Source organism: Sardina pilchardus, chromosome 3 (genome assembly GCF_963854185.1).
Source record: "Sardina pilchardus chromosome 3, fSarPil1.1, whole genome shotgun sequence".
Lineage (NCBI taxonomy): Eukaryota > Metazoa > Chordata > Actinopteri > Clupeiformes > Clupeidae > Sardina > Sardina pilchardus.
Window position 1 is genome coordinate 21,014,276 of NC_084996.1, and position 27,743 is coordinate 21,042,018.

A 27,743-nucleotide genomic window follows, 5' to 3' on the forward strand; every position below is an offset into this window, starting at 1 on the left:
TCGTTAAGAAGCTCCTCAGTGCTAAGAACTTATTAGGAACGCTCTAACGTTCCTAAGTTCTTAGCACTTAAGAGCTTCTTATCGAATCTGGGAAACCCGGCCTTGGTCAAGAGAAAGTCCAAGATAATTGCCAGCCCAGGCTCTGTCAACTACAGCCTGTTGAGGTGGTTGGGGAGAGGAGGATGTTGGACCAATCGGCATCCATCATGGTCAATTCTTCTCATCCCCACCATGGGACAGTGGCTGTGCAAAGCAGTTCTTTTAGCAACAGACCACTACACCCATCATGTAAGAAGGAACCCCTTCACAGGTATTTTATTCCATCTGCCATTAGAATGTATAAAACCACGGTCATGAAACTCTGTAAAGTTACTACTTGGTTTGTCATCACTTCTGGACTTCTAAACCCACATGTGCATTTTCCACTGTACGTATGACATGAAGTTCTCACCATCATGCATGTGAAGGAGCACTTGCCTCAACTTTTTGTGAACCCTAAATAAGGCGTTTACATCTATGCCCCTATAGCATGTTGAAATCACTGAGTGATTTTTAGGTGTGCTGGACATACTGTATACAATTTTTTCTTTTACTTTTATTTATTGTGCTTTTGGGCTGTTGTGACATGTGTACATTTCCCATGTGTGGGACTTAATAGTCTTGTCTTATCTTATCTAAAATCAACGTTCAATCGATATTTTCAAGGGGTATGAATCAGTTTTGAACTAACTGCATGCAATAATACACACAATTGTATGCATCGTTCAATAGGCCTGCGTTTGTTTGTTAAACAAGGGTTTTGTTTGTCAACAAAGAACCAGCTTCTGAATCACAGGCATCAAGGAACCATGAGGTCTTTGCTTCTTTTCAATGTAATTGAGAATTTATTAGACAAAACAAAAAGCTGAGGGGGTTGCAGCACATGCATTCTGGGTAATGTAGTATTAGTATCTGTTGCCATAGGTGTGTTCCTTCCCGTCGCGGTAGCGGTCCAGGTAGCGCAGGGGCTGGCGGTGGGGGAACTTCTTCTGGGGGGGGTGGTAAATGGGCGGACGCTCGTACTCAAACACAGGCTCCTTCATGTCTGTTGGCAGAAGCAGAGCAATGTGGCAACATTTCATTGTTGGAAGAGAGAAGTCTGACCAAAACAACACTCCCTGCATCCTTAAGAGACAATGGCAATGTTGTATTAGACACAAAGTGGAAGCTCAAACAAGTCTGACCCAAATAACATTCCCTGCATCCTTGGAGACACAAAGTGGAAACTCACATGCACCGACCACAGAGACATAGAAAGACACTAACTGCTGATGACCGATCCCAAGCCCTATGCCAGATATCTAAAAGGCTGAGGTTTTCCAAGGTTGTGTGAGTGGTGTGACCCCTGGTCACTGGTCAGTTTACGGTATGCATGAACAGGAATGCTTGAAAGAGGGCTACCAAGATATTTCCTATTGCACATTTATCCTCTCCTCTGTACCTTCAGTGCGTTATCAACCAATGAAAGTTCTTCACAAGGCAATGCCAGTTATAGATAACCTTTTGCGTGTTCACCTCATATTTTCTCAATTATTCAGTTTCTTTCTACAAAATGTGATTTGGATTTCGCCCTGCAGCTCAGGCTGGAAACCTGCACATCTATCGCTCCTGCTTCCTGTCCACATCTTCTGGGTCCAATCACAAACTGGCTTATCCAAAAAGTGCACCCAGATCGTTGGTCTGATTGATTGAAGGTCTATCCAAAAGTGAAGTCATTTGAACTACACCCACTGATCACACCTCTTGTGCAGTAGATATAGAGCACAGACTCCCCAGACTAATGTTCAATCATAAAAGATTGAGTTTAGTATGGTGATAGCCAGACTAGGGGGACCACCAAAAGTGGAAAAGCTTTATATTTGTGAGAAAACACTGTTGCTGACCTGCGGTTAGAGGTCAAGTACTTACTGAGCAGCGTGTGGAAGGTGCCGGTCACCGACTCGTCCCATTGGCTCTGGAAGAAGGCCAGCGAGGCGGGCGTCAGCACATCCTGGTACTTGCGGTAGAACTCGACGGTCTGAAAGGTGCGTTCCTTCAGACTATAGCTGTTTTGGGGAGGAACGCAGGTGTCTCGTCAGTCATCTCAGGTAGACTCACGCACATGCAGAGAAGAGTGTATGATTACATCTTATCAGACACTGGTAGCAGGTGGGTATGTGTTTTTTTTTTTTATCTCCGCCAAGGAGATTATGTTTTCATCTGGGTTTGTTTGTCTGTCTGTTCGTTTGTCTGTGAGCAAGATAACTCAAAAAGTTAGGGATGGATTTCGATTAAATGTTCAGGAAAGGTCTGAAATGACCCCAGGAAAAAAACATTTGGTTTTGATTTGATTTTGGGAGTGATCCAGATCACCACCTGGATCCAGGAGGCGCTTGGCGGAGGTCTGCGCTCTCAGAGTGCTTTTCTAGTTGTGTATGTTAGCACTGTATGTTGTTTTCAAGGGTACAGCATGCAAACCACTAAAATAGCTGTTTTGGGGAGGAACGCAGGTGCGTTGTCAGAGACCTCAGGTAGACTGACGCTCGCGCAGATAAGAGTGTGTGACAAGATCTAATCTGACACTGGTAGCACATGGGTATGTGTTTTTTTGTGTACGTGTTATGTTATTTTCAAAGGTGCCGCATGCAGGTCACTAAAATGATTTAATTTGATTGGATTGGATTGGATAGTCATGAAGGGGGGAGGGGGGCGTAATAAGTGAGCTTTAATATGTGTCTTTATGTATCTAAAAACAAGATAGGGCTCTTAAAGATGGAGTTTTGATTCCTGTTTTGGACTCCAGCTTACCATGGCGACAGCCTGACGTCTTCAGAGTAGTCCACTGCGGCGTCCTGCTTGAACAGAATGAATACGAATCTGTGGAAGCCCGTGCCCTTGGCTGGGAAGGGCGGCAGGTAATGACATACTTCCTGTCCTGATGTCACTGCACTTCCTGGGATATTCCCACTGACAGAGAGGAAAAGGAGAAAGTGTAAACAACACTTTTATCTGAGTTAAGGTTAGAGGGAGCAAGCAGGCCAACAGCCAAATCTCTTGCTCTTATTTCACTCTCACTCCAACCCAGGGATGTAAAAGTGTCAATGGTACAAAGAGAGAGGGGAAAAAACCCTCTTCACAGCCAAACTTCCTTCCAAGTCCCCCCTCATCTCTCCTCTCAAGCACTGGACTTTCCAGACGAGAGCTCCGGTCTCCCTGGAGAAACCGTTTACTTTCTAATTCACCGAATGACAGTGGCACCAGAACTTCTCCCACACACCAACTCCCCCACAAGCACACCATCCTATAAATAGACCTCTTAAGTCCGCCTACAAAACAGCTAACATCTTTGCCCAAATAAGGAGATCCGGTATCTTGAGATTTTTTTCTACGGGAAAATAACATGGGGATTTTCAATTATCGCACCTGTTAAACTCTCGCAAGGATGATGACATTGGAAATGCAGATGTTTTTTGCTACACAGTTTTGTCCACTTCCGTCTAGTGGACATCTTCGGTAGGTGAAGATGGCACACTTTGATCTTTGCTACCCCAGAGCTAACTTACAATGCAAATTGCCATAAGCAGTTGGCTTCAATTTACTCCCGGATCTCCTTATATGGGCAACAATGGCAGCATTGGATCCTTTTTGTAGGCAAACTTCAGAGGTCTATACACATGCTACTGGCCAGCAACACTCACACCAGCCAGTGGACATACTCCTGGTCCCCATCCAGTAGATGCTCGTCTGTGGGAACAGAAAGGAGAAAAAAAAAAAGGCTGAGTCAGGTCACAAGTATGTAGGTCACAAAAGCCTGCACAGCTCATAAATCCTACCTCAGCTCTGCCTTAACACATACTGCCCCCTTGTGGTCAAGTCAGGAGTGCACTAAAACAAATCAGGCTTGGGAGGATTTCTTTGTGATTAATCCACCTCTGGGTAGTACCTGGACATGTGAGTAGAAGAGTCCACAGCGAGCCCTCTTCTGCCTCAAAAGTGACCTTAGGAGGAGCGCCAGCCTATTATAGAAAGGCAAGAGAGAGTTTCATCAAGGTGAGAGTTGCAGTTCATTTGGCTGATAAAAGTTGTTACTACAATGATACGTAATGGATTATAGCATAAAACAATGTGATGTAATTTTAGAAAGTATGCTAATACTCCACAAAGAAGTAAGAAGTAAATTAAAGATAGAATGGCCTAATTGCCCCAATGAATAGCCACCATTTTAGACATAGACAGCACTACACTATGTCTGTGTAAATCTTACCACTGACGCTGGTAACTGGTTGCCATAGTGCACAGAGGTGCTGGCATCCTCGCTGTAGCTCACGCACATCGTCACGCGTGGCACGAAGAAAGCCATGGGGAAGAGGTCCCGGTAGATTCCGTAGTGCTCCGCCAGCCTCCGGATGTGATGAGGCCCGTTGGTTTTCTCCCATTCCTCCTTCACACGGTGCAGAGGGATTTGAACTGAACACGAACGAACACACACACACACACACACACACACACACAAAATAAAAATACTGTAAAGTCTTTGCATGAGAAACCATTCATTCAAAATTAAGGTTTGATAAGACAGTGATTACTTGATTGGTTGATTGTTCCTCTATGAAAGTAAAATAAATATCTTTATCTTTGGTGTGCAGGGGAAAAATATATTTAAGGACTTGGCCTGTGAGAAACACTTTTCATTATTTTCATTATTCATCTAAGCCACGAATCAATTACAGTTTTTGCCCGTTGCTTGAACAGATTTTGCAAAACCTCGCTCACTGTACCAAAACTCTACACACAAGTTCATAACACAACACTGGGAAATGCACTATATTGCCAAAAGTATTGGGTCACCTGCCTTGACCCCCATATGAACTTTAGTCACATTCTATTCTTAATCCATAGGGTTTAATCTGACAACGGTCTACCCCTTGCAGTAATAACAGCTTCAACTCTTCTGGGAAGGCTTTCCACAAGGTTTAGGAGTGTTTTTATGGCCCCTTCCTGTTCCAACATGACTGTACACCAGTGCACAAAGCAAGGTCCATGAAGACAAAGATGACAGAGTTTGGTGTGGATGAACTTGACTGGCCTGCACAGAATCCTGACCTCAACCCAACAGTGTCAAATTGAAACTCCACTATCAGTACAAAAACTCTGCTATCAAAACCTCACAATCCTTTGTCAAAATATAACTCGGGTGACAAAATTAAACACACTTGCATCATATGCATACACTCTCAGATCAGGAGGAACACACTAGTCTACTTTATATAAAACATATTTGCTTGAATATATTTTGCAAAACTTCATTCATTGTGCAAAAACAAGTAAACATCACACAACACTGGGAAATATACTATTCACCATTCACAATGGCTAAACTGAGGGCTTTTTGTAGCTGGCTGATTGGTGTTCAGTTTTGCAAGTAAGTGCCTTCAAGTATGTATTTGAATGGTTGCAATTGCCTGATGTGTTTTAAATTTTGGATACATGTGTTTTCCGAATGGCGCCCTGAGATTTAAAGTGTTTTATGCATGAAATAGAGTGTATACAGGACCAAGTGTGTAGCATAAAGGAGTAAGTGTGTTGTAAAATTGCAACTAGAGTGCAAAGCACCACTTGTGTTTAAGGTATGGGTACATGTGTTTGAGGAAAGGTACAAAAGCTTCAAGTTGTGTTACTTTAGTCTAAGCATGGGTCTATAGTGTTCAAGCAACGGGCAAAAACTGTAATCAAGAAAATCATCAACAGATGAGTCAGTGATAATAATGTTGTCCTGCCAACTGCAACTGTGATGAGTCGTACTAACCAGTCTAAAGGGAACTGGACTGCAGACACACACATAAAGATGTGTGTGTGCACACAATGATTTTAATATGCCCTGCATTGTGCAATTCACTCACAGGGTGATGTTTACCAGGGGAAGTGTTCTATTGAGAGGAACACTGGTTTGAATTACAAGAATAAAACATTCTTCCAAGACTGCTGATTTAACCTTTTTCAGTCAGTGGGATGTCAGGACAAGGACATTATTAGTAGTCAGGGCACAGCCTATTGAAGACACAAGATATCCGCCATTTGAAGACAAGACAACCTTGACCATTTCATAATGCTACTTTGACTCAAACTTAAAATGTAACTATTCTAAAAATATTAGTTGTTACATAGGATAGCATTCTGGTCACAATAAAGAAGATTTTGTTCTCCATTGTTTTTGGTTTTTTTTTCTTGTCAGAGAAGTGCAAAAGGTACCGTAATTTCCCAACTATTAGCCGTGGCTTATACATTGATTTTGCTAAATTTCTTCAGCTATGAGGTCAATACACGGGGGCAGTTACATAAACCGCTGTCCTGCTGCTTATACACAATGTGGCTAGTACACAGAAAATTACTGTATGCACTCTTTTCAAAGCTACAGATAAACTAGAAAATGATCAGTGTCATGTCTAAATTAACAGTCAGACTAAAAGGAAGAAAAATATATCAAATATAAACTAAAAATCCCAAATACATCAGTGGTTCCTCACTGCCCTCCATGGAGGCCATCCAGGGCAAGAGATGCTTGCGTAAGGCATCTCCAGGGATAGTAAGAAATGAAGACACACTGCTACGAAGGCAAAGCTTCCCAAACTTTACCACAAACTTTCTTCATCCAGTCGCTTACTCAATCACATTTCACTCCTCCCCATCGGAGAATGAGATCTGTTCAGCCTAATCCCTTTCACCTCCTGAATGTACAGATAGCATGTTTATATTTAGGTTCATAGGTCTTAGTCGGCAGTTTTGTGTAAAGAAACGCTATCAGACGTTTAGACGCTTTCAGAAGATCCCAAAACTATCGCTAGATTGAAGAGCATTAGGGAACTCATTCCATCGACGCGGAATCACAAACAAATAGTCTTCACTGTGAGCTCTTAGGGCTGACATCTGCTGAACAAGACATTCATGTTTTAAATGTAATGAAATGTAATGTGCAATTGCAATTCTGTGAACATATATAGTATGCCTGAAAAAATGCACTCAAGCCATTCTGTCAAATATAAACATCAACATGTAGAATTCAAGGCCAATGTTTGTCCTATGTCTGATATGGGCAGAATTTGTACAACCACACATTGATTTTACTGTTATGGAGTACAGCACTTTGGGAACCTTTGTGTTTGTTTAAATTGTGCTATACAAATCAAGTGGATTGGAATGGATACAATATCACTGTGCACAACAAATAGTACCAAACAAATTAAGTTTTGCTTGTAGTGGTTATGTTGTGTACAGTTGTTTTAGGTAAATCATTAGCTTGTGAGAGAGCTCTCTCTAGAGGCCAATGTTGGAGTATTTTACTTTGGAGGGTCTGATCTACTGGATAGCACAATCTTAAAGGTGCAGTCATTTGATGGCATGTGTTCATGTTTACATTGCATGTTATTATTAAATGTATCAACATACGCTTTTGTGAGAAAAAAGGTGGCTCACCCCTTCAGTATTCCCAGAGAAATTCCACAGAGGGTTACGGTTTAGTTTTTGTTTGGGGGACAGGCTACCCCTAATTTGTTTGTTTCCAGTTTTTGGAGCCTGGGACGCCTTTTTTAATACAGTGTACTCACGGAACTGGCAGCTGGTGCTCGTGAGGAGATGGTTGCTGAATGTGATAAAAAAAATGTAATAAATTCCTTGACTGCACCTTTAACTGATGTACGGTCTAATGGGGCTGACGTTCGTCTCTGGGGGTCAGAGGTCACAGCCTCAGCCTTTAGGCTAAGGTCATATTCCAACTCAAGGTGGCACACTCTGGCCCTTTCTGAAACTAGTTACTTCGCCATCTCCCGAGCCATTTGCACTCCGTTTGCATGTTCATGCCAAGGGTCCGCCATATGAATGGCCTTCAGAAACCAATCAGTGTTAAATAGTAGTTTATGACAAATCCTTCAACACCGAGTGAACACCGATGCCCACTTGTTGAGGGTGTGTGTCAATTATTGCAGCACATCATGGGAGACGTGTCACACAGACGTTATTTCCACGTGAGTACAACTGTAAACAAACCCATGGTTCCACAACGTCTCCATTTGGGAGAGAAAAGTTCATCCCAATGCTGAGCGCCGTATTATACTGTAGCCTACGCACTAATCAAGGGAAGCACTGTGTGAGTGCACTCTATAACCAAAAGGGAATAGGTAGGGACTAGTTTCGGAAAGGCTCTCTGATTGGCAGTTCTTATAACCTCAGGGTCACAGCAGTCTTATGACCACAGCTTGACTGAAAGGCAAAACTTAGTCTCCTATATGTCAGTGTCTGTAGGTGATGCAAAAACAAAAGTCGAGGGTCAACCATTTTGACTGTTTCAGAGACATTACAGTCAAGTCAGGATGAGTTTAGCATAATGCACGATGCAGAAGTAGTGGTGGTTGCCCTCTGTGTGTGTGTGTGACAGAGTGACCCATGTAGAGTGGGTGTTTAATGTGGAGTAATCTGTGTAATTCCTCATTTAGAATATGCTTGTGATTTCCCTCCTATGTTAGTGATAAGAATCAGTGTTTTGTTATTTGAATCGTATGTTTTTTTTCTGGCGTGTTTTAGGGTCTTGCCTACCCCTCTGTCTTCTTCTAGGGATGGCGAAAACTAAAATTTTTCTTGACCGACCACCGAGGCTCATTAGCCGGTTGAAACCGGTTAACCGATTCGTTTAAAATAAATTATGCTATTTGAAATAACAGCCACGCAATTTCCCAACTCTCATCTCCCCCGCTCATACACACAGCCCCGGCGCCGCCCTTTCACTCACGTCACTTTTTTTAAATCCCCGACAGCGGCAAACATGAGTCCCGCAAACCAAGGAGCTTGTAAGTGGAGGACAAATGGTTCCTTCGCTCCGAAAATGGTTTGGGTACAAGGTGATCGCGTTGCAAATAAAGGCGTTTGTCTAGCGTTAGAAGCTCATTTGAAGCTGAAATGGCCGCGGCTCACTTATGAAAATGACAGCTCCGAAGAGACGCAGCTTAGTTTGAGGAAGTGCTAACAATAATAACGAAAGATGATCATTACCTTATCTGTTACCATTGATGACCCTTCCTGAAATGTAGATGTAATGTCTTTCCAAATCTAAGCCCATCTTATGCGGAAAGTTGCCGAGACGGCAACATGATAAAACCCAATGGATAAAACAGCGTAGCGTTTACTGTCTTTAGCCTAATTTAAAGATGCCTCTTTTTTTTTTTTTTTTTTTTGACCGACTAGCGACAACTTTGGTCGGTTAACTTGGATACGGTCAACCATCAGTCAAACAGTCACCGGTTAACATCCCTATCTTCTTCCTGCGAATATAAACCTGTGCAGGTCTATTACCTGTATCAGTGTCTGAATAATCCATTATTATGAGTATGGTATTATGATATACGATTAAGAGTCAAAGAAAAAATCTGATTCTGAGATCACTGGGATTACTGGGATTATGGATTACTGAGCTTTGAGATTGTAAAAAAGAATCAGATAGCACCTTGTCTGAGACTAGAACTAGTGATAGTAATACACCACTGAATCTGGTTTGAGTGTGTGTGTGTGTGTGTGTGTGTGTGTGTGCGTGCGTGCGTGCGTGCGTGCTGTGGAAATGAGGGGGTCTAAGCGCTCCTGTAAGGACACATACATGTGCGCAGGCGTGTAGCTCTCTCCAGCTCGGTGTTGCGTCTGTTCTCTTTCATCACGCGGTTTCTCTCCCGTACTTGCTGCAGACGTGAGGGCTTTCTGAAAGGCAGGCCTATGTCAACACGCTCTACATCTGCAGGGGTTGAGGAAACATGGGAGTCAACTTTATTCACAATGAGACTTATGACAATAATTGCAAATACAGAATCAGAATCAGCTTTATTGGCCGGGAATTTGACTACGGTTAATCTTTGCTCTCAAGTACAACGCTCAACAACAACTTAAAAAGAATAAAATACAAATACAGAACAGTAAGAATAGAATAAGGGCCGTATGGCTATGTACAAGAATAAATACGCTATGTACATTTGCAAACAAATAGACAGGGTAATGCAATTGCTCTAAGGTGTAACATCTTAGATAGGCCTACGCTGTGTAAGAAACAGGTGTAGCCTATGCCATTTTGTTTCCAGATGACAACAAATATCATTCCTCCTTGATTTAAAATACCAAGCCTTACCTTTGTCAGGATTTTCTGCATCTAGGTATTGCTTATATGTCTTCCACCACACAGGCTTCTTGCTCGCCGCCTGTGATGCTCTGAGGTACCGTGCATAGCTGCGATACTTCTCTAGTGATTCAAGGTTTTTCGCATCTATGTCTTCATTTGGCATAGGTCCCGGGGGAGGAACTCTCCCATATAAAGAGGCTGAAATTCCAAGATGGACAAACGTACTGTTCAGATAGCTGGCAAATTATAATTTGACGAACTACTGCTAAAGATTAAATCTTGCTTCAGCAAAAGAAACGGCCAGTGTTGCCAGTAGGCTACCATTCGTCCTCACAGCATCTACTGCTATGTAACGTTGAATTATGGCAGTGCAGGTCTGTCTCTGCGTGGGATTAACGCATTTGAAAAAGAAATCGCCGTAATTGACACATAGAAAAAACAAGAAATATACATGTGAAAGTACATACCTGTCGTTCCAAGTCCTCTTACATTATTAATGTTTACGCATACATCTGCTGTTATCCACACTAACCTTCGCATGGCGGTAGCCATGTTGGAATTGAACTACGGAAGCCGAAACACGTACGGCAAAGACGTACGGCTGATTGGCGTAATGTTTTCTCTGGTTTTACGTCATTTGTGGAAGCATCTGTTGGCTTGGGTGATGAGACTGGAGTAGCCATCAACATCAGATGTCCATCATTCAGAGTTTCCTGTAAGTTAACAGATAATCAAAAATATGTAAAATGTAGTCTATAAGCATTTGTCTACGAAAAAAGATATCAACACATGCTTCTCTCTTCGTAACGTTTAATTTTACAATGGTGCTGAACAAAGCTTGCTGCTGAGGATGCCAGGCAGACATACAAAGCTATTCAAAGCTATCTAGCACAGCTAGCTGGTTAGGTATCGAGGTAGCCACAAATTGTTTATGAACCTTACTAATTACGTGGGAAATAAGTAACAAATGACACTTGGTATCCTCTCGACTGACAAAGCGGTCCACTGGTTAAAAACGTTAACGTTAGCAGCACACTATGTAATGTAGCTAGCTAGCGCTCTCCTAGCAACGTCATTGATGGGGAATTAGCTGGATTTTCATATTCTGTCACTGGAAAAAAACAACTAACCTTAACGCTAAACGTCATAATGTTCAGGTTTTCGGACCAGACAAAGACATTTGTCTGTTCATTGGCCTTACAAATGCAAGGACCGACTCTCTGTTCATAGTTTCACATTGTCATAAGATTGTCCGAGTGATTGTCTTTTCTCTTGTTTTCACAACGTTACAGAACTCGATCCTTTTTTAGAAGGGAATGGAGTCTGACAATTTGTGTTGCGCCATCTGCATAGAGAAATTTCGAGTGCCTGTCACCATCCCATGCGGTCACACTTTCTGTCAGCAATGTATCAGTAAGCTGTGGGACACCAAGGAGGAAAAGGGCAGTGTGTCTCAGTGTCCACTCTGCAACGAAGAGTTCCCGACCAGACCGGCGCTGAAGAGGAACGTCTCGCTGTCCATGCTGACTGAAGCCACGGTGTCCGTTTCCAGAGAGCTGCCCTCGGTGTCCAGGGCAGAACGGCCTGATCCGGAGCAGGAGTTCTGCGGTCGGCACGACAAACCTCTGGTCATTTACTGCAAGACTGAAAGGAGATGCGTGTGCTACGAATGCGCCATCACTGCCTGTAAAAATCATGAACATGTGGTAGTGGAAGAGGAGAGGAAAAGTAGAGAGGTAATATAAACAGAAGTACTAACAACTATTCAAGGAATTAATATTTATCATAATGTATCTGTAATAAACCATGCCGTTGCTTGAGGCATGTATTACACACAGTATAAATAAGTAATTATCATGTTATTATATCTACAGTTGAGACTAATGTAACACATTAGTAAAGGTTAACAAGTATGTTTACTGTTGTGGCTGTGGACAATGAGGAACACAATGCTAAATATATGAGGACAAATTGCTTTAACAGGCTGGCCTGAAGAAGAAGGCGGTGGAGATCAAAAAGCACATGGAGGAGACAGAGAAAAACATTGTGAAACTGACGGAGAACATCGCCAACGCTAAAGTGTGTGAGATGTTTCTTTGTGTGTGTGTGTGTGTGTCAGAGAGAGAGAGAAAAAAATAGAGAAGTACATATGTTCTTTCAAACACATGTACACAAACATGTTGTACACACTGTAAGTGAAACTCTGTCATGGAAAAACAAACGGTGACTGATCCTAGTGTGCTTCCCGTCTCAAATTAAGTTGTTAGATTCTCTAGTCTAGACCCGATGTTAACAGAATCCCGTATTTGAACAGAATGTAAATGCTCACCTGGTGACGTGCTCACCAACAGTAAAAGTTCAATTCAACAAAAATAAAGTGTCCTGGCTCACTCAAAGCTTTATATGAAAATAAAAATAGCTATTGCATATCAAGTTGTGAGTGTTCCAGGACACTTTCCTTTTGTTGAACAGAATCAAGTAAACCTCTTACTAGGTGCGGTAGTGTTTGTTAGTTAGAATTAAGCCTGTGCACTTTGCCTACCAGTCAAAGTAGGGCCTAAGGACTGTTCCTTTAACAGGTGTGTTCTTGATGGATTGGGCTGGAAAAACACGGACTGTTCCTCTAACTAGTGTGTTCTGGTTGGGTTGGGGTGGTGTTGTAGGTATCGTACCAGCAGACGGCCCAGTGGATGGACCTGCGGTTCTGTGACCTGCTGAAGGTCCTGCAGGAGAAGCAGGAGGCGACCCAGAGCTACGTGGCGCAGGAGCAGGAGGCGGCGCTGGGCCAGGCCCAGGAGCGGCTGGAGGAGCTGCAGGAGCGCTCACAGAGACTCCAGCAGAGCCACGAGCAGATCGCAGAGTTCAGGACGCTACCGCACAGCAGGCTCATACAGGTCAGCCTCGCTGCTCTGTGTGTGTTTGTGTGTGTGTGTGTGTGTGTGTGTGTGTGTGTGTGTGTGTGTGTGTGTGTGTGTGTGTGTGTGTGTGTGTGTGTGTGTGTGTGTGTGTGTGTGTGTGTGTGTGTGTGTGTGTGTGTGTGTGTGTGTGTGAGAGAGAGAGAGAGATAGATGTTACCAGAAAGGTCTGTGTGTGTGTGTGTGTGTGTGTGTGTGTGTGTGTGTGTGATTGTGTGATTGTGAGCTCATCCAGGTCAGTGTGTGTGCGTGTCATGCTACTAAACAGCAAGCTAATATGGATCTGTGTGTATGTGTATGGCTACCAGACAAGCAAGCTAATTCAGGTCAGTGTGTGAATCTAACACTACCAGACTGTAAGCTAATACAGGTCTGTCTGTGTGTGTGTGTGTGTGTGTGTGTGTGTGTGTGTGTGTGTGTGTGTGTGTGTGTGTGTGTGTGTGTGTGTGTGTGTGTGTGTGTGTGTGTGTGTGTGTGTGTGTGTGTGTGTGTTTTCTGTAACGCTACCTGACAGTAATTTCATAAAGGTCAGACACACATTGTGTGTGAGTTCATGTAGGCTGGTTATGTATATTTTGTGTTGTGTGTACAGTATATAAATCGGCCTGGTAGATGTAGATGCAACTCAAACAGATGATTTCCAATGACTGCAATGGTTGCATGAGTGTGACTCAGACTCCCCCATCCTCCCACAACCATCTATAATATATGAACCTGGTTTCACTTGCAGTGTCCCGCTCTGAGCCAGTGTCTTATCATACACTGCGTCTTGTGTGTGTGTGTGTGTGTGTACTGCAGGAGTCTCGACTGGTGGAGGTACCTCAGATGCAGGACGTTCCTGTGGACGTCAACGTCAATCTGCAGGACAGACTGGCAGGTGTCACCGACATCCTCACCCGAATATCCAAACTGGTCCTGGAGGACCTGGTAAAGGCCATGGACACTGCTATCGGACAGGACAAGCAAGGTGGGAACAAACGAGAGAGAGAGAGAGAGAGAGAGAGAGAGAGAGAGAGAGACCTTAAGCACTATTAACACTGAAATGGAATGCGAATAGTTTTTGTTGAGACAGTTTGTTTGAACTGACTGCCTTGTAGTTGTTCATTGTTCATTTTAAAGCAACACTAAAGCATTTGTTTATCCTGCACTGGCTTAACAAATAACAATGTCCACAGACAAGGTAGAGCATGTTGCATGCTTTTATGAAAGTATGATTTATTGCGACATCGAAGCAATTTATATATATAGCCTATATATATAAATATACCCGCTAAAGCTGTCGGGGAAGCTCTGCAGAGAAATATGCAAGCATAAAACGAGCGAAAATGAAGATGAAATCGCCAATCCTGGCCCCAGCCGTGGCGCAACTGGCTGGGGCACCTGCACCGCACGCCGGCGACCCGGGTTCGATTCCCGCCCCGTGGTCCTTTCCGGATCCCACCCCGACTCTCTCACCCATTCGCTTCCTGTCTCTCTCTACTGTCCTGTCAAAAATAAAGGCACAAAAGCCCAAAAAATATACTTTAAAAAAAAAGAAATCGCCAATCCTGCATAGTTTCTCTTTAAATGTAGTAATTCTGCAGTTCTGCATCTTTTTACCATGTGTTACAAAAACAAATAAGACATTTTGAAAATAATGATGAAAGAAAAGAATATTTCGGGTTGTGAGTGTAAACTGGAGCTTGAATGAAAAAGTGTGTGTATTTGTGTATTCTGCATATTCTGTAGTCTCTGACCTTTGGAAGGATGGTGGGTTGAAGAATGTGCCCTGGCGAGAGATGGAGGGAGGAAGAAAAGACAGTAGAAAGAGAGCATGGAGGATGAGAGAGAGAGAGAGAGAGGGGGGGGGAGGGAGAGAAAGAGAAAGAGAAAGAGAGAGAGAGAATGCTGCATTGTGTCCATGTGCCGGTGTGTTATGTAAGCTGTGATGCCGCTGTGCCTGCAGGATCTCCTCAGGATAAGAAGCCCACGCTGGCCGTCGTGCCAAGCCCTGCCACCCCCTCCTACCCCGGGGGCCGAGAGGGACTCAGTGAGTGTGAGTCCCATTTTATACCCTCACTCAGCCAGCCAGAGCTCCGTGCCTTTGTGTTCAGCCCCTTGTAGCTTTTTAGGAAATATTAGGTTTTTATAGGGAAAAACAAAACAGCATAATTGACATTGAAGTAAGTTTAATCCACCTGATTTTGGCAGATTTAAATCTTGTCATTCATGTGCGAGTTTCTTATGTTTGTTTATACAACCCCTAAACCCGAGTTCTCTTCCCCACAGATCGCTGTTCACTGACCTTCGACCCCCGAACGGCCAACTCCCACCTGCAGCTGTCGCTCAGCAACCGCCGGGCGGAGCACCTGACGACGGGGCCGCGGCCGGTGCCGGTGGACAAGGCGCGTTTCGACCACACCTGGCAGGTGCTGTGCCACGAGGGCTTCCACCGCGGACGCCACTACTGGGAGCTGGAGGTGTCCAAGCCCTGGGCCTACCTGGGCGTCACCTACCAGGCCATCCCGCGCAAGGAGAAGGGCAAGCAGTGCATGGTGGGCATGAACGAGCTCTCCTGGAGCCTGCAGCTGGACGAGCGGCAGCTGAGCGCCTGGCACGCCGGCCGCCGGGAGACGGTCGCCGCGGCGACGCACCACCCGCCGCACCTGCCGCTGCGCGTGGGCATGCTGCTGGACTACGAGGCGGGCACGCTGACCTACTACGGCGAGGGGCAGGCGCGGCTCCACGCCTTCCACTGCGCCTTCTCCCAGGAGCTGTTCCCCGCCTGCTGGATCGGAGAGGGCGTCAGCGTCACGCTCTGCCCGCCCTGACCAGACTCGGGGGGCCGTCGGGGCGAACCGGACCGAGAGGAAGGACAACCACGCCAGAACTGACTTGGACACAATGGACCCCCCCCTGGTTTTGGACTGAGCTGGCTGACCACCTGAGACAATCGTTTCTTAAAAGCAAGCAAGCAAACGTACGTACTTCCACAGGCCAGTGGGAAAACACTGCACAACAAAAAAGGGATCGTGTGCGTAGCATCTCTGTGAGCGGGTACAAGAAGAGGAAGAAACATGGAAAAAAAAAACACAACACAAAAACTCATGAACAACCCTGTAGAAACACAAGACAAAAGCAAAAAAAGACCAAAATAAATAAACAAATAAACCCATGGCTCCTGTAGAAACCCCTTTCTGTAGATCTCCACCTCAGAGGTACAGCACTCTTGTCCATCAGCGCTACAGTACACCCCCCTCTGGGCCTCTGGGCCGACACATGAGCCTGTGGGCCGTGTGGACGCAGGACAGCTTTGCACCTAGACAGAGACTCTAATCTACTGGGAAGGCTCTGTAAGAGCAACACACACACACACACACACACACACACACACACACACACACACACACACACGATGAACGAGAGCAACCTCCCATGCTATATTGTCATCTTCCCCACACACTCCTGACCAGACAGTGTTCCACTCAAGTAGTAACGGTACAGTACTGTAATGTTTCCTCCTGAGGAAAAGAAAACATGATCCACTCAGAGTTTGTTGGATGAAAAACAAACAAACAAACAAAAACAAACAAACAAAAAAATAAAAAAATAAAACAGCCGTCTTAAAGAAATCCACAAGCATTGTTTCACTTCACACAAGTTTAGTTTATTAAAATCCAAACTGATGCAGAGTTATTGTCACAGTTCAAAACCCATGCTAGACTGGTACAGCTCGACATTCAAATAAATTACGTCATGTTTTGTAGTCATCTCGAATGGAAATAAATATAGCAGATATATTATGAATCTTACAACGAGGAGCGGTGGAGATGGGGGTGGGGGTGGGGGGAGGGGGGTTAGGTGGGAGTTTGGTCACTGCTGCATAGCATAGCGTAGCATTTTTAAAGTGCAAAGAGCGGGTGGCTCAGACCCGGCAGCCAACCTCGATGCCGACCTGACTCAGCCCAGATGAGGCCCGGCCTGGCGCTGGGCCGGATCTGTTCTGGAGTCGGCCTCTAGCCGGGGTCGCTTCTGCTGGACAGGTGAAGGAGAAGCCTTCACGCACAACACACACCAGAGGCATTCAGTCTACAGAGGACACACACACAGACACACACACACACCGCATTCAGTTAGTTTGCTCTACAGAGGACATACACACACACACACACACAAGGCATTCAGTCAGTGTGCGCTACAGAGGACACACACACACACACACAAACACACACACACAAACAAGGCATTCAGTCAGTGCAATCTACAGAGGACGCACGCACGCACACACACACACACACATACACAGACAGAATGCCCCAGTGCGATGTGTGTTGTGATGCTTGCCCAGGGGTCAGAGTTCATCCAGGTGGGGGGAGAGGGGGGGTGAGGGGTTAAGCGGAGTAGATGCCAGCTGCACACGCATGCTTCCCACCGAAATTAATCTTCCCAGCATTCCACACTCCAATTCTAATCCCAGATTAGCGTCCGGGTCTCAGAACAGTGGTCCCCTCGCGCGTGCAGTCTGACGACGATAATTCAACACTGGCCTTTTACTATGCATTAGTGCATTGGTCCCAGACTGCAATCCCCAAGAACTCCTAGCAATACATACATACATACATACATACATACATACATACAAACAAAATGGACAAACAATTCACATACAGTATGACAATACTGACTATAGCTGGTTTAGTGTTGCTCCAGGTTAACTTTGATCTCATACAAAGCAGCCAGAATAAAAGGAATGAAATGAAATTAAATGAAATGAATTAAAAGAAAATAAAAATTCTCGTCGCGTACATTCACTAACAGCAAGCCAGGCGGTCAGGCCACCGGTCATTCATTCTTGTCAGTCAGACCTGGTGACACCTGCCTAGCCCTCTCTATGTAGTCTCTGGCTGCACCACCAGACTAGCTAGCTACAACCGCCGCCATCTTTATTTTCTGCATCGTTGCCATAGCAATGGCGGAACTCCAGTCTCACTAGTTCCAGATTCCAAATCACAAGATGGGGGAGGAGGAGGAGGAGGAGAAGTGGCACCAGTGAAGCTTGAAGAGAAGCCTGGATGAGAAGAAAAAGAGATGCGAACAGAAAGCGAGGGAAGAGGGAAACGTGAGGGAGAGGGAGGGAGGGAGAGAGGGATGACAGACTCTGTGGCCTGAGGGGAGAGAGAGAGAAGGGAGGAAGGAGGAAGTGAGGAGGTCGCGGAGGAAGGGAGGGTGCTGGCTGGACTGGGCTGGTCAGGAAGTGACCGAGGCTCAGGTCTCCTCTACTGGTTCTTCTTGTCCTCAGGTGGGGAGTAGGGGGGAGGCTTGTCCTGGGGAAATAATAACAACAACAATAATAATAAGAAACAACATAACATAAAACGCAAACATTCAGTGTTTTATCCAGCTCCACTTACAACCCACTCTCTAGCATCCACATCCACTACTGTACATCTTTAGCCTCAGATGCCTCAGACACGTCCATGTGCCTCCAGAGGGAGTCTAGTTAGTAGATTTTAGTGACAAGTATGGTAGTGGGAGTACAGTGTGCTTTATTGTGTGTATGCATGCAGTATGTACTACAGTATGTACAGTAGACATAGACTGTAGTAGTGCAGTACGCAGTGAGGGAAAAGTGCTAGTTCAGAGCACAGTGCATTAGTACACAAAGCACAGCACTGCATCCTCACGGAGCTGTTCAGCACCGTGCAGTGTTTGTAACCTGAGTCTACAATGTATTGTCTCTCTCTCTCTGTGTGTGTGTGTTGCTCTGTGGTTGACCTGTTGCCTTCTGCTCTGCTCCCCTTGACCCTGTTTAGTAAACATATCGATATTTGGTGCTAGCGTATCACATATCACAAACATCTGCTGACATTCACTATTTCTTTTGTCCACACAAACACACACACACACACCCGCACACAATACTGAATTACATGTACATTTAACACAGAGTTTTCACATGGCATGTACTGTAGGACCAACAACACTACATATTTTCATACATAAGTTCCAACTCTGGAATTATAGGATAAGGTTCCAATTCCAAGTTCTCGAGTTATTATAATATAAATTAATCCAAATGAAGACTAAGATGGAAGACAAAAATGCCTTGGGGAAAACAGTCCTCTTACTAGGCCTACACATGTTCACTATGCAACAGTCATGGTTGATGAAAACTAGAGGCAGAGAGAGCTGATAGCCAAGGCAGCGATAGACCGCAGTGATGGACAGTAGCGATAGCCAGCACATCACAGAGAGAAGGCTAAGCCACACACACCACATATTTTGCATTGTGCAACCACACTCTCTTTGTCTCTCTGTTTCCTTCTCTGCACAACACAAATTATTTCACTTCATCATCAGCCAATACTGACTCAACTGGACATGGATACAATCAGTCTATGTTATACTTTCCTTCACATACATAAGGCCCTGTAAGTGTGTGTATGTGCGAATGTGTGCGTGTGTGTGTGTACACAGGTCGAGAGGAGGCTTTATTCTTAAGAGAGCTGATTTCCAGCCTCTGTGGTCTCAGGTTAATGGCTATCGTTTCAGCACAATGCAAGTGTCTGGTTAATCCGTGGTGCCATGACTACCTGGGCCGGACCCATTTCAGGGTAAGGATTAGCTTTGCTCAGTTAGCATAGCACAGGCCCAAGTCCTGACTGCATTTATTCTACATTTGTTTGAGCTCTTACCTACCTGTACTTAAGTTATAGATATATAACACCTTAGACATCTTCCCTGTTTCTATAAATGAGGGCAGACATGAGGAGAGTAGCATGAAAGAATAGCACCAATCACTGAGGGTTCGCTGCAGCCATTTTGATCAACACCATTTACCGCCAATTTATGCAGGCGCTGGCAGGAAGTCTGACAAATGTTCCAGAACTGTTTTTGTATATGTGTGTGTGTGTGTGTGTGTGTGTGTGTGAGAGAGAGTGACAGTATGTATATATGTGTGTGTCTGTGTCTGTGTGTGTGTGTGTGTGTGTGACGTGCTTGGCTTGTGATGTGTGTTGAGAGCAGATGTGGAGAGAAGATGACGCAGAGGAGAAGATGAGAGGAGGAGACACAGGCATGCAGGAGGAGGAGAAGAGAGGAGAGAGAAGGAAAGAGGAGGAGGAGAGAGAATGAAAGGAGTAGAGGAACGAGAGAGAGAAGGAGAAAAGACAAGAGGAGAGAAATGAGAGAAGGGGAGGGGTGGAGAGAAAGAAAGAGAAGAGAGGGCCAGTGGGTGTTGAGTGAGAGTGAGTGGGTGAGCTGTGGGTGTTGAGTGGGTGGGTGTGTGAGAGTAGTGATGTGTGTTGAGTGTGTGTGTGTGTGTGTGTGTGTGTGTGTGTGTGTGTGTGTGTGTGTGTGTGTGTGTTGAGTGGGTGTGTGTGTGAGAGTAGTAATGCGTGTTGAGTGTGTGTGTGTGTGTGTGTGTGTGTTGAGTGTGTGTGTGTGTGTGTGTGTGTGTGTGTGTGAGTAGTGATGTGCTTATTGCTCACCTCTGGCAGATACACATGAGATGGAGACACGGTGCTAGTAGAACTGGCTGCCGCCTCCGCTGCCTTAGCCTCCGCTAGAGAGAGAGAGAGAGAGAGAGAGGGGGGGGGGGGAGAGAGAGAGAGAGAGAGAGGGTGGGAGAGAGAGAGGGTGAGGGGGAGAGAGAGAGGGAGAGAGAGGGGGGAGAGAGAGATAGAGGGAGATAGGAAGGAATTGCAACAGAATAAATATAATGGATAAAATGAGTGAGACACATGTACTCACTGATTTCAAACTGGGAAACACAAATACAATCACACTAGCGCTGGAAAACACAAATACACTCACACTAGCGCGGTGTCGGCTTGTAAGACTGCTTGTAATGTGCTCCGTTGTTATGTACTGTACGCCTCTGAACATGTTTAAAAGCTGTACGCATAAGTCGGCCGGCGGCTGTGCTTCTTACCCGCGGTTGTTTTGGGCAGGTCCAGGCCCTGTGGCGACTGGCCCAGGGGGGCGGAGTATGGCGGGGGGGGCATGTAGGCGGCCGGGCCGTCGAACGCTGGGGGGTTGGGATAGAACCCGCCTGAAGGGACACACAAACACTGAGAAGCCAAATACTACCCATTCTACTACCGCCATCAAATCCAAATCCAAGTACTAATATGACAAACAGTGAAATATAAACTTCTGCATGATATTATGCAGATCATTGTTATATCTCCAAACAGACTATATTTAATTGAAAAAGTGGCTACTAGGCCTACTTCAGGCAACTCCTGTATTGAGCCAAGGACGAATTTATCAATAAAACCCCTTTATTTAGGCTGGGGCATAGTATAAAAACGCCAACCGGTTTCAACCACACCGGGTCTTCATCAGGACTATATTTAATGTTTACTTGCATTACTGTAATCTAATATATGTTTAAAAAAAAAGTAATTCACTGAAAATAGATGAATGATATGAATATGAAGCTTGTGGAAGATCATTTTATGTTTAGTTTTTGAACTATCTGACTGAAACACAGGCAGCGGGGAGTTGGAGTGGAGAGTGTTCGTACCTGGGGGGTAACTGTAGCCAGGGGGGGGCCCAGAGGCGTACATCCCATTGGATGGAGGAGGAGGGTAAGCACACGCGCCATTGGCCGCCATGTAGGGACAGTTCCCAAAGTCGCCCAGAACCGGCTGCCCTTTGGATGCTGCCAGGGCAACACAGGACAGAAAAAGTTACATTTACAGGGAATTGTTTTTTTTTTTTAATTCTTTAAAAATAAAAATCTTGGATATTGCTGAATTCTCCACTTCAAAATCCACAAAAAGGTGATAAAACAACACAAATCAATTAACATTTAAAAAAAAAAAAAAAAAAAAAACTCATGACAAACAATTTAAATCTGGATCATTCTTGTCTCCGAGATCATCATCCAATGGACATCTGCCTGTTCTTTACTTGACCTGCATTAGTCATCAGCTTATTTTGAGCCGGACTTTCCCATCCTAACCCAAATACCCAAGTCACTGCAGTTTCCTCCAACATGGTGTAGTACCTACAGAGTTCAGCAGGTGGCAGTGTATCCAGACCACATACGGCTCTGATCACAAAAAAACATACAAAATACTCTTGTCCTCCATCATCTTATGAAAAAAGGAGTGGGCTTTGACAAAAAGCTGATTGTTTTGTACACAACTGGCCAAATGAGCTTCTAAGGGAAGACAGGAAACAAACAAACAAACAAACAAACAAACAAACAAACAGCGTTCAGAGGAAAGTGTCCGTGTCCCTCCTACCCTGGGCGGCCACATGCAGCATGTGCTGGCCGAACTCGATGGCTCCGCCTGCAGAGAAGATCAGCTTGAAGGTGGCGGTGCCTTCCCAGCCTCCTGCAGAAGACCAAACAAATCAAACCCAGATCAAATAATAATAATAATAATAGTAATAATAATAATAATAATAAAAACAGAAAAAAGAGAACATAGACAGACACAAGAAATCGACCAGGATACAATGCATCTGTTGTTATTCTATCTAGACAATATTTGAGCTTTAAAAAGGACACACCTCCCTCCAGTGCTGCCCAGCCAAATGTTGATTGACATTTGAAGCCCCCCCTGCGGCTCAGTCTGAGAGCTTTTTTTAAACACACACCCTGTATTTGCAGTACCAACCTTACTGCTGCATCTAGAAAAATTCCCCCTGATGAACATGTCTTCAGAATAGGCCACTATGCTTGACCCCGTGTGCCAGGAGTAACGGTGGCAGCGCTCACAGGGGTGAATGTACAGGCCTACACTAAACATGTGAGTGTGTGGCCGTGTGTATGTACAGGCCTACACTAAACATGTGAGTGTGTGGCCGTGTGTATGTACAGGCCTACACTAAACATGTGAGTGTGTGGCCGTGTGTATGTACAGGCCTACACTAAACATGTGAGTGTGTGGCCGTGTGTATGTACAGGCCTACACTACATATGTGAGTGTGTGGCCGTGTGTATGTACAGGCCTACACTATATGTGAGTGTGTGGCCGTGTGTATGTACAGGCCTACACTACATACAGTGGGTATAGTAAGTATTCACACCCATGCTAAAGTTGACTAAAAAGAGGAATATAAAATCATCTTTTGAGAATTGATTGTAATGCCTTAATTAAAAAAATGAGTAAAAATCAAACCGCGAAGGACACTAATTTTCTTTGTGATTGAAGAATGTATCGTAAATAGATAAATGTTCTTCCTTAAATACAGGTTGCATAAGTAATTGAACCCTATGTTAAATTCCCATAGGAGCAGGAGGATTTTTTATATGTTTTTATTTTTAAAGGCCAGCTTATTTTATGGATCCAGGATATAATGCATCCTGATAAAGTTCCCTTGGCCTTTGAAATTAAAATAGCCCCACATCATCACATACCCTTCACCATAGCTAGAGATGGGCATGGTGCTTTTTCCAGTTAGCCTATTAGCCTTTTTGATTTGCATTGAGCTCAATGAGCATCAAACAGGCTAATAGGCTAACTGGAAAAAGCACCATGCCAATCTCTAGCTATGGTGAAGGGTATGTGATGATGTGGGGCTATTTTAATTTCAAAGGCCAAGGGAACTTTATCAGGATGCATAATATCCTGGATCCATAAAATAGCTGGCCTTTAAAAATAAAAACATATAAAAAATCCTCCTGCTCCTATGGGAATTTAACATAGGGTTCAATTACTTATGCAACCTGTATTTAAGGAAGAACATTTGAAGAGTTCAGATGCAAAAGCCTCTAAATCCACTTTTTTTCAAAAATTAGATAATGATGGTGAGTGAATGCTCTTCACATATAGTGTAAGTTAATTCAATTATTAAGCTTCAAAACTCACTAAATACCATTCTCTTCCTGGTCTGAAATATTGATTTGTAGGCGAAATCCTATAGGAGCCTGATACAAAATGCTCATTTAAAAGAAAAGTGGTCAGACGGATTTAGAGGCTTTTGCATCTGAACCCTTCATTTATCTATTTACGATACATTCTTCAATCACAAAGAAAATTAGTGTCCTTAGCGGTTTGATTTTTACTCATTTTTTTAATTAAGGCATTACAATCAATTCTCAAAAGATGATTTTATATTCCTCTTTTTAGTCAACTTTAGCATGGGTGTGAATACTTACTATACCCACTGTATGTGAGTGTGTGGCCGTGTGTATGTACAGGCCTACACTATATGTGAGTGTGTGGCCGTGTGTATGTACAGGCCTACACTATATGTGAGTGTGTGGCCGTGTGTATGTACAGGCCTACACTACATTTGTCTGTGTACAGGGCAGCAAGTGTGTATTTAAGTAAACATATGTGTATATAAGCTAGTTTTGGTGCATATTTGTAAGTGTGTGTGTGTATGTGTGTTTCTCACCCCCTGGTTCTGCGCCGACTGTCCCCTTGATGTAGTTGGCCCCCAGTACAGGCTGTTTGACCTCACAGCCTTTCATCAGGTAGAAGGGCATCATAAACGACTGCAGGGCCTCTTTTCCCTTCGCCAGGAAGATCACCTAACGCACAACACAAACAGGCACTCTGACAAACTGTGTGTGTGTGTGTGTGTGTGTGTGTGTGTGTGTTATGCAGACTAAGTTAAGTGCACATTCATGTATGTGAGGCTGATTGTGTACATGTGCTTGATTGTGTGTGTGTGTGTGTGTGTGTGTGTGTGTGTGTGTGTGTGTGTGTGTGTGTGTGTGTGTGTGAGATTAAAAACAGACCAGGAAGAACTGATCCAGGCGGCAGCTCGTTCACCTGGATATGAGGCTATTGCATGTGCTTAGCTGTGGTGGAGACACTAACATACCCTGTATGAGGTAATGTGGTGGAGACACTAACATACCCTGTATGAGGTAATGTGGTGGAGACTCTGACATACCCTGTATGAGGTAATGTGGTGGAGACACTAACATACCCTGTATGAGGTAATGTGGTGGAGACACTAACATACCCTGTATGGGGTAAGGTAGACACCTCCCTTCCTACTCTTCTTGAAGGCATCAGGGAGACGTTCTGCTTCGCAAAAAGCCAGCTCCACATTCTCATAGCTCATCAAGACACTGAAATAAAAACACACACATATTTAGGGAACAAAATGTTATGCAATTACTCCTGGACCAATTATTCATGTTCAGTGAGGAATGTGCCGAATAACATCTTAAATAAATATGATTTAATTGTTTTGCAATAGCCATTCTTTCCAATGAAACGTGTATAACATCAGGCTCTGGCACTTTCCTACTGCATAACATCCACCATATATATAAAGCTTTATTGCAGACACAGGTCCATATCATATAAAAGGGTCTATGTCTAAAACGATGTAATATAACAAGGCTAGATGACAGTGACTAGCAACCATATGGTGTTTTTCTCTGGATCTGATGTAACACATGACCAAGTGATGGATATTCGTTTAGATGACTTCGGATGCTGATGCTCTTAACCTTACACAAGCCAACTATCTACGGCAGCTAAATGGATTCTAGCAAAATGCAGCTAAGAAGCTTAAATGACAGACACACTGATTGGCTGATTGTCTAGTTACAAAATGCACCTTTAATAGGTTTACTAATATCCAGTGCATCTTGACGGAAGCATATGACATGACTTAACGTTACATGATGTAGCTTGAGAATTTTGAAAACGAGTAAAAACATTCTGTATCAGGCTACCGAGTCCCGACTCCCGACTGACACTACTCAATGTGAGAATAGCTGGAGACAGTCGCACTTGGTCACAATGATTAAGCATAGTGCATTTTTGTTACAGTATGACAGTGGTCCCAAACTGGCTACCTTTGCCCACCGTTAGCAAGACATCAGTTAATGTTTGAGCTGTTACATCGGCCATGATAAAAAAGTGATTCAGTTTGTTTGCAGTGTCCTAATTCATTATTGAAAGAAAAGGAAATGGTGAAGCTAACCACTCAGATCACACACATTATAGTCTGCTGGATGGATGCTGAGAACCGTTAGCTCGGTATTGCTAACTATGTTACAGGCTAGGTTGGAAAGTTAACAGATGCTAGCTAGCAAAGTCTGACGTTAGCTTCAATGAATGCCCATCCTCACGAGTTATGGTTTCCAACAGAATATTCCTGTTACCTTTCGCTGTTGTTTATGATGACGCCACCAGACTCCGAGCTATTCTTATTTAGGGCCATGGTTTGGTGCCCAAATGTCAAGCTCTGGAAACAAGAATTTTCAGTGCATATGTCGCAGTAAGTGGTCGATGGATAGACTGTTTTGATCTCAAACCAAGGAACGTGAAACGCTAAATGCACCTGCACTTCCGGCACGAAGTCACACCCACCATATGACATCATAGGTTAGCTAACGTTGTGGATGTTTCCCGAATGTTCCCGTTATCCCCGCGTAAAATCTAAATATACAGGTTATATTCTGACCAAGTCGACAAAATCTCTGTTTAAGCAGCATGTCTTAATAAATGCAATTACATGTAACACGTTGACACCCCTTGGAAGAAATTCATGAAGGTAGGCCTATGCCTAGGAATGTTAAAATTATTCTGCTAGGCTGTGGATCCTACTTCAGTCAGTCTCAGTTTAGCAACATAGGCAGTGAGGTTATGTTCTGTCACCTCAAACTAAAGCCAGATTCCCATCAAAAGTGAGACCGTTTTATGTCATTTCAGCAACAGTTTTAGCAGACTGTCTCTCTGCCTCCCTTTCTCTTGCTCTCTGTGCCACAAACAATAGCCTGATTGTTGGTTTCTGATTTAAACATAGGCTGTTATGTGTATTTGACAGTACTTTATAATCCAAACAATGTATTTTAGGCTACTGATATATGAAAGTAAGTTACTGCCTTTTGCCTTGGCACAACCCTTTATTTGTTGGCAGAGTAGCCTAGTAACTTCCAAATAAGGGTCAAAGGTCAAGTTTGAGCCCAAGATTATACCACATTATTTGTATTCAAACTGGTAAGTAGCAGATTCACAGTGTCCTATGCAGTATAACTGATACATTTGGCTAGACAACAAATAAACTGTATTGTATTGTATCTCAGTTTCAAGTGAAGGTATTTTACCTTTATAGGACAGTATAGCAAATTGATAGCCTAGGTGAATTTAATTGTGTGCCAGGTTCCCCCCCATATTTTGTATGGAGGTTTTTTAGCAATTGTGGGCTGATCTTATGGAATTCCCACAGTCCACAAGGTCGAAACAGCAAGGGTTATTACCCTGCCAAAGTGGTCCAACCTGAATGAAACTTATTGAAATGTTGTCTTACAGTCCATATTTTCTTGATATGTTATTTTCTTCCATTCAAGTTTTAGTCATATCTTAGATTCAAGGACAGCTTGCATAATTTAAATGGATGGGGCCTTTGTCCATGTATTGTAATACTATTTTATTTGTCTCCTACTCTTTTAGGGTGGGTGTGCTACCAAGCTAGATATCAGTCCCTCTGTCAGTCTTAGTCTGTCCGGTGACGTGATTTTCAAATTATTCTGGAGAAAGTCCCACGGAGATGATGCCTTATGCTGACATTGAACTCCATCCACCTCAACCTGATAAGGGACAGATCTGGACTAGATCTGCACAAGTATCATGCAGCCACTCTTGCATGCAAATTAAGCATCAAGCAGATTTACATTCATGGCCTCTCTACAGCCAATCGTGTGCAACAACACTAACGAAAGCAACCAGGCAGGTTGAGGTAGTGTGCAAACA

General features: G+C 44.0%; 3 protein-coding genes across 3 annotated transcripts; 1 reads left to right on the forward strand and 2 right to left on the reverse strand.

Annotated features, from left to right (window-relative positions):
• Positions 1-101: 101 nt before the first annotated feature.
• mrpl38 (mitochondrial ribosomal protein L38) lies at positions 102-10,779 on the reverse strand. Its single transcript, XM_062532383.1, has 9 exons — positions 10,633-10,779; positions 10,175-10,363; positions 9,656-9,787; positions 4,283-4,485; positions 3,962-4,034; positions 3,717-3,762; positions 2,827-2,985; positions 1,948-2,084; positions 102-1,084 (listed from the first exon to the last, which is right to left on the reverse strand). Exons 1-9 carry the CDS (start codon positions 10,715-10,717, stop codon positions 945-947), a joined length of 1,164 nt encoding a protein of 387 aa, XP_062388367.1. The 5' UTR covers positions 10,718-10,779; the 3' UTR covers positions 102-944.
• A 17-nt stretch (positions 10,780-10,796) lies between these two features.
• On the forward strand, positions 10,797-16,711 carry trim65 (tripartite motif containing 65). Its single transcript, XM_062532382.1, has 7 exons — positions 10,797-10,880; positions 11,458-11,901; positions 12,149-12,244; positions 12,829-13,059; positions 13,879-14,047; positions 15,026-15,115; positions 15,349-16,711. The coding sequence occupies exons 2-7, from the start codon at positions 11,482-11,484 to the stop codon at positions 15,888-15,890; spliced, it is 1,548 nt and encodes a 515-aa protein (XP_062388366.1). The 5' UTR covers positions 10,797-10,880; positions 11,458-11,481; the 3' UTR covers positions 15,891-16,711.
• A 15-nt stretch (positions 16,712-16,726) lies between these two features.
• Positions 16,727-26,326, reverse strand: wbp2 (WW domain binding protein 2). The gene is made up of 8 exons (XM_062532384.1): positions 26,153-26,326; positions 24,997-25,105; positions 24,421-24,556; positions 22,317-22,409; positions 21,590-21,727; positions 20,993-21,112; positions 20,550-20,623; positions 16,727-18,383 (listed from the first exon to the last, which is right to left on the reverse strand). Exons 1-8 carry the CDS (start codon positions 26,209-26,211, stop codon positions 18,336-18,338), a joined length of 777 nt encoding a protein of 258 aa, XP_062388368.1. The 5' UTR covers positions 26,212-26,326; the 3' UTR covers positions 16,727-18,335.
• Between the last annotated feature and the right edge of the window lie 1,417 nt (positions 26,327-27,743).